At 32.5% G+C, this 13,005-nt stretch overlaps 1 protein-coding gene across 26 annotated transcripts in view; it reads right to left on the bottom strand.

Annotated features, from left to right (window-relative positions):
- Window positions 1–13,005, bottom strand: part of LOC115216496 (neogenin-like) — a 318,473-nt gene that overhangs the window by 49,679 nt on the left and 255,789 nt on the right. For 14 of the 26 annotated variants that reach the window (XR_005000967.1, XR_003882082.2, XR_003882083.2 and 11 more), the window contains 2 exons: window positions 12,287–12,451; window positions 6,265–6,303 (listed from right to left, as the gene is read on the bottom strand). Coding sequence is in view for 20 of the 26 variants with exons in the window: in XM_036506615.1 (XP_036362508.1) it covers window positions 6,265–6,303; window positions 12,287–12,451 (204 nt within the window). In the remaining 6 variants the exon portion in view is untranslated. The remainder of the gene's footprint in view (window positions 1–6,264; window positions 6,304–12,286; window positions 12,452–13,005) is intronic. The other 12 variants (XR_005000969.1, XR_003882084.2, XM_036506619.1 and 9 more) reach the window with 2 other exon arrangements.

The following is a 13,005-nucleotide window of genomic DNA, read 5'->3' as shown; positions in this document are numbered from 1 at the left end:
ATCTAAATAACAAAAAGACATTACAAGTGAGAAGTGTGGTCTCAACCATTATTATCATTTAACATTTTTTTTAAACAGCAGGGACTCATTTGAGAGTGAATTTGACTGCTATTTCTAGCAGATCAAATGACTCCATATAAGCGCTGTTCAGCTCAGAGAGTATCTTAAATAATGAAGTCATAGACATATCAACTACGAGAAGGTATGGCCATGTGGTCTGCTTCACAACTATGTGATTTTGACATCTGTCCTTCAGCACAAAACCTTGGGCAGATGTCTTCTACCATTTCCTTGAGATGACAGAAATCTTGTGAGTGAATACTTGGTAGACAGAGATTTTGTGGAAGGCCATTCAAGGACACTTGTTCCTGATTGGTAGATGCAATCCTTTGCCATTACCTGGTCACTTGGCCCTTGGTGCTTTTAACAGAACCCATTCTGCTGCAAGCATTCACGACACAAGTCTCTAATCTTAAGGTGAAACAAATAAAGCTATTCTCTTCCACCCACCAGTCACAGAGGTCATGAAAGAAGGTAATAAGAACTGACCTTTTGATTCTTAGTCATAAAAAAAAAAAATGAAAATGAAAACTTTAAAGGGTACAAGAAAATAAATAAAAAATATCATTACTGTTGCTATAGGTGATGAATATTTTTGTGTTCGAATCATGGCAGGAAATTTTTTTTAGTTTAACTATTTTAACTGGTTTCACTTTTGAATTTCAAATTGCTAAAATTCTGAGACCTGAATTTAACATTTCGATTTGAACTTATGTTGAAATAATCAAAATTATCAGAAAAAAAAAAAAAATTGAATTTTAATATTTGTATTGAATTCCAACTGAAACTTAAATTTCAGTGTCTGTTAAAAGATTTTTTTTCCAATCAAATTTCATTCAGAGTTAAATTCTATCAATATGACAAAAAACCCCAAAAAAACCCATCAAATTACGATGCTTATATATGTTAACCTATTTCATTTGAAGTCTACTCAAAAATACCCACACTTTATCTGTTCACCAACTTCAATAAAAGCTATTGCTAGATTTTACTTCTTCAACTTCACCATTTCATTTTACTTTGAAAATCTTGCCCCCCCCCACTTCCTTTAGCATATATTGGTGATACATTTCTTTGAGAATGAGAACCCTAAGTTTAAACAAGAATATAATTAACTTTTATTTAACAACTTGTAACCAAACATAAAGCCCCATGCTCTTCAGTCATTTAAGCAATCAAATAAATATACTTCAATATGATTTTTTTTCATGTTAGACTGGACTAGATGGTTTGTAATTCTAAAATAGTAGGCATCATAAAAGTGAAAGTGAATCTTGATGCTTGGCTGACTCATCATCATCATCATCATCATTTAGCGTCCGTTTTCCATGCTAGCATGGGTTGGACGGTTCAACTGGGGTCTGGGGAGCCCGAAGGCTGCACCAGGCCAGTCAGATCTGGCAGTGTTTCTACAGCTGGATGCCCTTCCTAACGCCAACCACTCCGAGAGTGTAGTGGGTGATTTTATGTGCCACCGACACAGGTGCCAGACGAGGCTGGCGAACGGCCACGCTCGGATGGTGTTTTTATGTGCCACCGACACAGGTGCCAGACGAGGCTGGCAGACGGCCACGTTCGGATGGTGTTTTTATGTGCCACCGACACAGGTGCCAGATGAGGCTGGCGGACGGCCACGATCGGATGGTGTTTGTTACGTCCCCAAAGCACGGAGGCCAGTCTATGCGGTACTGGCTACGGCCACGTTAGGATGATTTTCTTGTGTGCCACCGGCACTGGTACCACAAAGATACAAATTCCATTGATGTTCATCTATTTTGATTTGTTTTGATTTGATTTTCACTTGCCTCAACAGGTCTTCACAAGTGTCACAAGACATGTAAAAAAAATATGTCTGTGCTAAGACTTAACTTAGTATGTAAAAGGATAGCATAGGATACTTGCAGCAGATTGTAATTTTCTTTATTGAAAAGTTAAAATTTAAATGAAGCACCCAGAATTAAGGAATACAATGTAGATATTAAAAGAAAACAAATGTGAATGAGTTTAAGTCATAAAGGATTTATGCTTAATTGTAGCTTTATAGTGTGAAATCAAAGAGAAATATAACTTCTCCCTGGATAGAATGCCAATACAGGGTAGGCAATATTCAGAGATTCTGTTATAGGTAACACATGTAGACAATCTCATACTCGACAATATTTTCAGATGATCTGATAGGTAAAAATAATACATCCAGATCATCTGATACTTCACTTAACATTTCCAGATGATCCAAGAGTTAAGCAAACACATCAAGATGATTTGATATTTGACATAGCCTTTCCAAATGACCTAAGAGTTAAGCTAACACATTCAGATGGTCCGATAGTTCAGGTAACATTTCCCGATGCTCTGATACCTGTTGACAACAGCTGTGTGAACTGAGACAATATAGAAAAAAGAGTTCCCTCTAGAAATACAATAAAATGCCTGCAGTGGATTTGATCTTATTCTCCGAACCAATATTCTATCCACTCAACTATCTTTTCTTGTAAACAGCCAATAACAAATCTTGATTAACGTGAAATTAGTTCTCATTGGCTAGTTGCAATTTGTATCAAATCAGTTAAAGGAGAAGGGCAGTGCTTGTGACTTGTGCCGATTTTCTGAGACTGACAGGATTGATGAGGCTGATGGTTAATGAGAACATCAGTGAGTTCAGAGTGCTGCTTCTTAAGTGTTATTGTTCAATACCTTTCACTAAACAGTCAGTTACTAATTAACCATTCAATAATATAAGAAATGGAGCGGGTGTTTGTGGATGAAAGATGTATATTGAGACATTTTACAGAAAACAGGTGTATATCTCCATAAAATAAAATTAAAAAGAAAAAAATTAAATTGAAGCAAACAGGTAAAATGTCATGTTGGCTAATATATAACATTGTGCAGTACTGGAGACTTGAGCACAAAATGTATCTATTTTTTTTTCTTTATCTTGGCAATGTTAATTAACATAAGTAAGGTGGGTACAGTGAAATGAAGGGTTAAAAAATATCAACTCAGAATAGTTAATACCTATAATCAAGTCTGGGAGAAAAGCTCAAAGACAAAAGCCTTTATTTAGATCACCTCAACCTGCCATGTACCCTGAGCTGAAGATTATCTGATTTTTTTTTTTTAAACAACAATGGCAACCTATCTTAGAGGATATTTTACAAAGGGTTGGAAAGAAATATAATTCTTCTAAAATGATTATTGAAATTAGATTAAAAAAAAAAAAGGTTAGATTAAAACGAAGCAAATTAGAGTTGGTAAAAGGCGTTAGTAATATAGCTTGCTGTTAGTACTTAGTTGAAGGCAATCATTGTTAGCAAATGCTTATTGGTTATATTATCTGCTATATAAGCTCTGCATTTATGAGAAAGCTAAGGACATACAAAATGCAAGGCTGATTTAGTATATGTACACAATACCTAACTAGCCCTTACCAATAAGAAAGTATTATTATTATTATTATCATTATAAGATACTTTCAAGATGCAGCAGATAGTAACATAATATGTGGGGAGATAACCTGAAGACTGTTAGAATTACAAGAACTGAATTATTGGTAATCCAGTCTATTAGCACTGTATTATGTGTATAAAACAAGTAGCTTTACTTCATATGGGAAAAGTGTACCTAGGTTCAAAAAGTTCTAACTAAAGAACGTAAGAGTGTTTTATCATTGGATTGTAATTACAAACATGCTATAATTTTCAGTAGGTTTAAATGGTAAGGCTGTATATTGGAAGCTGCAATGCAATTCTTGTGTCTCCTGCATCTCACTCCAAGTTGGCCCCTACTCTCAGTTCCAAGCACCTTCTATACCTTTTCTCTACCGAAGAGTGGCATAGATAGCTAGGCAACTAATACTAGAGTTATTTCCCAAAAACTAAGTTAAGAAAGAAATGGCTAGTGTTTAAAACCCTTAACTTTTTCAAAGTTTCTGAAACTGGTGGGAAAGGAAGTTACCCTCAAACTAGAGAGCTGCTCTGAATTCTTACAACAAAGTGAACTCCGCAAAGGGAACATCAAGGACCAGGGTAGATGTGTTAAACAGATGAAGTGTCCCTGCCTAAAACTCAGAAGTAAAGAGTAGGAACTCATATCATAAGACACCCTGTCTGATGCTCAAACAATTCCACCAATTCTGCTAAAAGTACATAACTCAAGTCAACCCTGATCAAAAGGAACTAGGATTAAAGATATTCCTACCATGACTATCCCTCCATTTTCTTTCTGATCATTTCATTTTTTTAGCATTTGCAAAACTACATTATCTACTGTGTTCATTTATCCTGCTTTAAAGATAGCAAGGTGTGACTAAATGGAGAGTTAACTGCTATTTCTAGCATATATAAAGTAATCAGAATGGGAGTTGGACAGTGCTCATGACTAAGTTAAAAACCTTTCTAAATTCAAAAAATAGATGTAACCTATGTTCACCTGACCACCTTAAACATCTGTAGGAAAAACATGGACAGCAATTATAGAAGGGGTTTGGTTTGAAATATTTGCGACCCATTAAATTGTAGATGGTGGTGGAGTTAAACAACATGGTGGACACAAGCTATGCCCAACCTGCCACCCACAAAATAACTAACTGTAAATAAGTGCATGTGCAAAATAATAATAATAATAAAAAACAAACCTATTACTTATTGTAGTCATGTTGACAGCAGTATCTCAGTCTAGTGCTTATTTTATTTATCTCTGTTGAACTGCTAAGTTATATATCATCATCATCATCATCGTCATTTAATGTCCACGTACTATGCTGACATGGGTTGGATGGTTTGACAGGATCTGATATGTTCAAGGACTGCATTATGCTCCAACGTCTACTTTGGCATGATTTCTACAGCTAGAGATCCTTCCTAATACCAATACCAACACATTTTCAATGTGTGTGTGTGTGTATATATATATATATATATATATATATATATATATATATATATACATGTATTATATATTGTGAAATTTGATTTAGTATTACTAAATTTAATTTTTCCCTGTAAGTTTGGAATCATATTCCCTATTATTATTATAATTATTATTATATTCTCTAACAGCTGTAAGAGAATATGTTGGATTTTTGTAGATAATAAATTATATTAATGCCACATCTCCATCTTGTAAATTTTCTTTTGAATATTTATAAACCGAGATTTAGACCTATTATTTTATGAATATTATTATTCATAAAAAAAAACTAGGTAATGAACCAGTAATTCACTGGATATTACTATCCCTTAATGAGGCTATTTTAACCTCTGATCGAATTTTATATATATATATATATATATATATATATTTCCAATGGGCTTCTGCTGTTTCCAGCTACCAAATTATTGCACTTAAAGAACTGGCAAACACAAAGCTACAAATTTCATAGTGAAATTAAACCTGGAGTTCTGTGGCATGCCTAACGATAAATAGATCTTAAATTGAAGGATTATTTGCAATTGTTACTTGCAAAACTGCAGATTTCAATTATTCAATACATCACCAGAGGTTTCAAACACCAGCCCAACCCAACCCCAAGAAAATTCTTGTTGGAACAAAAATTAATACTCTATTCAAAAAATAAATGTTGATTAAAACCAGAACTAATGAGTCATCAGCATCAGTTAACATTTGTCTTCCACACTAGCATGGGTTAGACTCTTGACAGGATCCAGTGAATTGGAGGAGTGCATCCTGTTTCTAAAACCACTTTACAGAATGTACTGAGTGTTTAATTTGTGGCACCAACACTAGTGAGGTTGCCATGTAACTTGCAAGGTTAAGACACCGTTCTGTTGAGTGGGACTTCAGTCAAGAAGGAGGTAGTTTTAAGTTACTTGTTGAGAGGTTAAAGTATGAAAGTAAGGGAAGGAACAGTTCCTTTTCCTGTAGAGGAGGCAATACATGTATGCTAGAAATGATAAGAAAATGTTTGGTAAGGATGAGCACTAACATATTAAATATAATGAAGAAATTTTAAAGAATTGAAATTGCTTCCATGATATGGAAAGGTTTATAAGCTTAATGCTCAGAACAAATAAACGGGGTGACAAATGTATATGGCCTTATTTGGTGTTAGTAACCTAAAATGTTGAAAACTAATTTAGTAAACACTAAACATTAAAGCAATTTCTAAGCAAGATTATAGAATCAGACGGGTTTAAATATATTTTTTTCTTTAAAATTTAATTTACATTACAAGTCTCTCACCTCGAGTGTTTTGTTGAGGAACAGCTCTTACTTGCAGGCCTGTGGAAGTGTTAACACAAGAAACAATATTATATATACCAAAGACCTGACAATTCACAATATCATAATAATCATAATAATTTTAATTTCTCACATAGGCACAAGGCCACAAATTTTTGAAGAGAATAGGTTAATCAAAGCAACCTTAGTACCAGAGTCTTTGAACTAACCTGTGCTATATTCCTAGAAATACCCTCTGTTAATTCTCTTTTGAGCCTTTTAAAAAAATACAAAACAAAACTATTCCCGCTAGAATGTCAATACAACAGTGTGTGAGAGAGAGGTAACAATTATCTTACAAAGGAAAAAAAAGCACTAAGTATCTACATCAATATAAGATTCATCATTTCCTTACAAATTGCCTAAATGTGTTTCTACTACTGTCTCTTTAGCAAAGTTCTCTGAAGAGGCAAAAGTTGAAACACACTGGCCAAGTTATAAAGAAAGCATTAAAATATACCTACTCATGTTTTTAGCAATCATTTCAACTTTAATTGCAGATTTCTTCAATTGTAAGAGTGAGTTTATCTATATCTACCTATCTATAATATATGCATGAATGCTTGTTGAATGTACTAAATAAAGTAGTCAATATCATCGTCATCATCATGATGTAAACATCCATCTTTCTGAGCTACCTTGGGTAGGTGTATGCCTGCCCCAACAGTATAGCTTCTATATTTAAGTGATAAGAAACAATAAAAGATAATGCCCCTCCCCCAAGGGTTCATTTTTTGGATTCAAATTCTTTAATGTGAGATATAACACCCCCAAAGACAGTCAATGAGAAGAGAGGTATTCTTAGATGATAAAGGAACAAAAAAAAAAAAACTTTCAAAACTAAGAAAAAATTTGAAAAAAAAAAAAAATGGTAGCAGTCTTTGGTCTTTGCCAGCAAATTTATCTTTATGTTCTTAATACCTTAACCCTTTCATTACCAACCTGGCTGAAACTGGCTCTGGCTCTGAGTATAAATATCTTGTTATCAAAAGTTTTGAACTAAAAACTTCCACCAAACCTTAGTCGCAATTTATGTTCTTAACACTAGCAAATGATAACTATGTTATTTTACTGAATTCTTTGTTATATTTAAAGTAATTGTAAGAAGCACAGAGCATCTCAAAATAAATACAGTAACGAAAGGGTAAATAATCCTGCTATTAATTGGTATATGTATATTGTTTTTTCTCCCAAAACAAACTGTTCAAAATGTTGAATTTTTCAATCTTCATTTTATTATGAATGAAACAGAATTAAATTGAGAATATGTGGAGCTGGTCTATTTTGTACAGAGAGAAAAAGAAAGTGGAATAAAGAATAGAAAAAAAAAAAGCTGAAACAAGAAGTAACTCTAAAACTATAGACTACTATACATTATTTAATAATCTTTTTAAGCTCTAGATAAGAAATAAATTATAAGAGTAGAGAAGAATGTAAAGTTTCTTATGCAAATTATCTGGTATGAAATATAAGCATAAACAGGAAAATCAAAAATAAGGGAGAAAAATAAAATTAAATAAATTCATGAATAAAAAATGGCAATGGCATTTAAAGAAAGCAAATAGTTTGGAAAGAAGATTTTCATGAATGATTATGAAGAAATTAGAAAAGAAAAAAAATAATAAAAAAACATAGTGAGACATGGTTAATTTTTAAAGACAATATGAATGAACATAAAGAGAAACTAAATATAACAGACAACTTTAAAGTATGAATGCGAAAAACAATGATGAATGAACAGGAGTTAATGTTGGTGTTAATGTAGTAAAAAAAATGTGCTATGAAACAGCTGTAAGATGTGAAAGGTTAGCAATGAACAAGGTATGATTGAAGAGAGAGAGAGAGAGAGACGGACAGACAGAGTGTGTGAGAATCAGTGAGTTTTTGAAGCAAGTTATGATACAGTGACTACATTTTAGTCAATAGCAACAAACTTAATCAAGCAGAAAGGTTGGTGATGACCTTCGTTTCATGTTTATTAAATATTAAGCTGTACAATAAAATGTAAACAAAGCAAAGAGCCACAGAGCTTTGTAAACCTTTCTATTGTTCTATTTAATAATCTAAAGCAATTAGGATTAAATTCAGCTGGAATCAATGTTGCGAGATATTTAGTATCAAAGTTTATATTTTCTGTGGTACTTGCTCACATTTAAAGATAACACCTTTGTAATAGAAATGAAGAATTATATAAGTAAAAGACTTTTAACCAAGTAATCATGATTTCTTCTGTATCAGTTAACATATTAAAAAAAATGCTTACACAAAAGTCTAATTGTTAATATTAGTAAATCCCTACATGACTGAGAAATAATGAAGGTCTTATTTTTCTGAATGTCTTTATATATCAATTAATATATGTTAGTTATGATGTCATAAATTTTTCAATGAAAAACTAAATATTAGTTAGTTAATTAATAACATATATGCATAAATACACACATATGATCTAATATAATTTTTTTCTGATGCACTGCATTGATATAAAGCTACTTAATCTAGTAGTGTATAATATTATAATGCAGAATTAAAAAATATAATACTAATAATATAGCAATTTATTTTATATCATTCTTAGATATAATATGGTACATTATGTAACATACTACCACATCAGAGTTACATTAACTAATACTAAACATTATTAAATCTAGTTGAATGTTATAAATCCAGTAACGGACGTTATCCAATGAATATAACTATGAATAATTAATTATTAGATCAAAACTGATTAACCTACATCATGTGAATAACGAATAACAAATTGGACTCTATCTATCTATCTATCTATCTATCTATCTATATATCTATGTATATATATATATATATATATATATATATATATATACACACACACATAACAAATAAGGTTAATGCTATAATTAAAGTAGTCTGTTAACCATTTTAATTGGTTTCAAAACAAACAGAACTTAGTGTTGAAGAATTTTAGTTCTGATTGTGGCATTCAGAACCAAATAATAGAACCAAAAATCTGTGTAAGTATATATATGTGTGTATATATATATGTATGTATGTACATATGTATGCATGCATGTAGGTGAAAACTCAACTTTTGTTTTAAAGATGAATTGTTAGTTTTTATGGAGAGGGGGAGCAGGATTCAAAGCAAAAAAAAAAAAAAATGTTTCAATAATACATACATGAATACACACTTGTATGTGCAAGTGTGTGTGCGTATATATATATATATATATATATATATATATATATATATATATATATGTGAACACACATACACTCACACACACATGCACACGCACACACACACTCACACACACAAACATGCCCAAGCACATCTGATTTTAAACACACACACACACATCATATATACGATTTTCAAATATTTAAACAAATAGGAATTTTCAATTATACACCTTATTTGGCAAATAGTACAAATGAAAATAGTTTTGTTGGTGACTAAAAATTAGAGACACTAATAAATGAATTTGTTGGACTTCATCCTGGCAAAAGGACAAAAGCCATAGTTGAATTTAATTGCCTAAAACAAAATGGTTTATAGTTTAGAAATAGGTAAGACAGCACCAGAATGAAGAGAATAATGTAAAAGTATTATTTTGATATAGGCCAAGGAGTGGCTGTGTGGTAAGTAGCTTGCTTACCAACCACATGGTTCCAGGTTCAGTCCCACTGCAAGGCACCTTGGGCAAGTGTCTTCGACTATAGCCTCAGGCTGACCAAAGTCTTGTGAGTGGATTTGGTAGACGGAAACTGAAAGAAGTCCGTTGTATATATGTGTATATATATATATATATATATATATATATATATATATATATATATATATATTATATATATATATATATGTATGTGTGTGTATAAGTTTGTGTATCTGTGTTTGTCCTCCCAACATCGCTTGACAACCGATGCTGGTGTGTTTACATTCCCGTAACCTAGCGGTTCAGCAAAAGAGACCGATAGAATAAGTACTAGGCTTACAAAGAAAAAGCCCTGGGGTCGATTTGCTCAACTAAAGGCGGTGCTCCAGCATGGCCGCAGTCAAATGACTGAAACAAGTAAAAGTATTATTTTGATGAATAGTATCTGGTTTGGGCTCCCGTTACAAGAATAGTCTGGAAACTGCAGCAACACTACACCAATGTAAGGGCATAGGAAGTAGTGCTACACCATGGCAAGGAGAGTGTGGCGTGGATATCACTTACCACACAACAAAGAAAGTCTTGAATGAGCAATCCATCACCACAGCAAAGGGAGTTTGAAGTAATAGCTGTTGTTTAGCCCTAGGTTGGCCATGGTTGAGCAAACTTATAATCAAAGGCATTCCATCTGTCACCATCTTATCCTTTTAAGGGCAACTAATGACCATATTTCAACTTCATCATTAAATGTCCTTCCTACGTTTTAATAAGATAGGGTGTAATCTGAAGGACATTTAACTGCCATTCCAAGCATGTAGAGCAATCACAAAGGAGATTCCCTGTTCGGAGTAAGCAAATAACTTGGTTCCATTGCAAAGAGAAGCTGGTGAGGATATTTATATCACCTTAGTAATGGGACGAGCAAAGGTATTGGTGATGAAGATGTTACAATACCATCATAAGGAGTCTTGTGTGGCTCTTACCTCACCATTGCAAGGAGAGTGCCACAAGCTGGTCATCAGACTCTGATGCTACTGATAACACCAGCCTTATTTATGCATTTGATCCTATTGCTTTAGATCGGGTGTTTGTGTGTGTGAGGGGAACCTGCAGTCTTAAAGGCCATGCGTAATGCCTGAATTTTGCATAAAAACAAAATGCTGTTTTTATTGATTACATAGTACGATGTTTATCTTAATGTTTTTAAATCCCCAAAAGTTCATTTTGCATTACGCTTTCAAAATAAATGTAATTACAATTTTTTTTTACCTGAGTTTTCATCAAAGTTTTCTTAAATGCAGCCTTTGATATTATTTACATATATATATAATTAAAATAAAAATTATTATCATTATTATTATTATTATATATATATATATACATATACATACATATAATAATAATAACAATAATAATAATAATTTTAATTCTAATTGAGAAAAAAGAAGACAAATTAAGGCTAACCAGGTTCTTGCACGAAATGCTGCTGAGATAACCATCTGAATTTTACTTATCCTTTCAATTATATATATATATATATATCTCAAATAGAAAATTAAAAAAAGTGCCAGTCGTAAATAATAATAATAATAATAATATAATTCTGAAGAATTCCTGTTTGTTTTATCAAATATTACAATTTGAAATAAAAGAAAAGTTCAAACAAACCAAGCGTGTTAATATTTACAAGGAAAGAAAATGTGAAATTATATTAGTTTCAGTCACTCCTCACTTACATTCATACTAATAATGGGATTCAATGTAATGTATATACATACACACACACACACATACATACATACATGTAACAGATTATCTAATTGTAATAATGAAAATATGCTAAACTCATTTACACACATACATTATATGCATACACATACACCTAACTACTCAAAAGGTTTAAATCTTGTGTATTTATGGTAGATTATTCAAATTTTTATAATATCTAAGATACACTTAATATGTTCACACACACACCACACACACGCAGGTACACACATGTATTGCTAGATAAGCTAGAAGGTTAAATTAATTAGGAAATGTATACAGTAATTACATCTAGGCCACTCCCACTACCCCCACTCTTTTTTCCTCTCTACTGCAAACACTCTCACAGACACACACATGATCATAAACACATACACATACATGGCACATGCTGAATCGACAAAAGACTGAGCAACTTCATCATTCTTAAATCAAATGAAATTTGGATTCAAATATAAATCAAAAGAAACAAATTTGTGCTTTTTTTTTTTTGACTTGTGTATAGAAGGGAAAAATATTATTATTATTATTATCGTTATTTTTTTTTCTTGTTAGAATTTAAGAAGATAGTTACGCACTGGAAGTGGTCTGAGACACATCTCCTGCATGAACTCTGGGTGGAGTAGAATATTGTGTGTTGTACTGTGTTCTGGGGTAGACAGGACGTACAGCCACCTGTGATTGAGGACTTTCAGCGCCGGGATAATGCCCATTGGGGACGGCAGTCACCGTGGAGACTGGCGCTACAGAGGAAAGAATAGATGGTGGGGATAAAGGAAAAGGTGTGCAAAGTGCTGCAGCAAGGTTTGACATGTAAGCAAATTTTTTTTGACAAAAGTGCAGGAGTGTTAATTTTTTTTTTATTTTATTATACAAATAGCTTTAACAAGTGCATCTAAATTTTCTACTGCAATGGAATAATGAAAGGCAACGGCCAAAATAAAAATAAGAAAATTTAATTAAAAATTGAACAAATAAAATCAAAACATGACAAAATAATATAAACAATATTTCTTAAGAAATTCAAGGAAATGAAACCTGAACATCATACATTTTCATTGCATTTGAATAAAGGAATTGTTATTAATTTATTTCTGAAAAAGAATTTTTAGAACCCTTTTGATATCAAATCACCCAGGACTACACATAGTTCTTGATAATACCCAACACCAGGGTAGGCCTATGGTCCCCTCAGCCCAGAAGTTCTCTTCTGTTTGTTTGCTTTTTTAGGCAATCCATCACCAGCTTGCCAGGTCAGTTACAACTTCACTTTCATTTTTGCCAGCTGAGTGGACTA

Source organism: Octopus sinensis, linkage group LG10, assembly GCF_006345805.1.
Source record: "Octopus sinensis linkage group LG10, ASM634580v1, whole genome shotgun sequence".
Lineage (NCBI taxonomy): Eukaryota > Metazoa > Mollusca > Cephalopoda > Octopoda > Octopodidae > Octopus > Octopus sinensis.
Note: the sequence above shows the minus strand (reverse complement) of the source record. Positions and strands in the feature narration are given on the sequence as shown.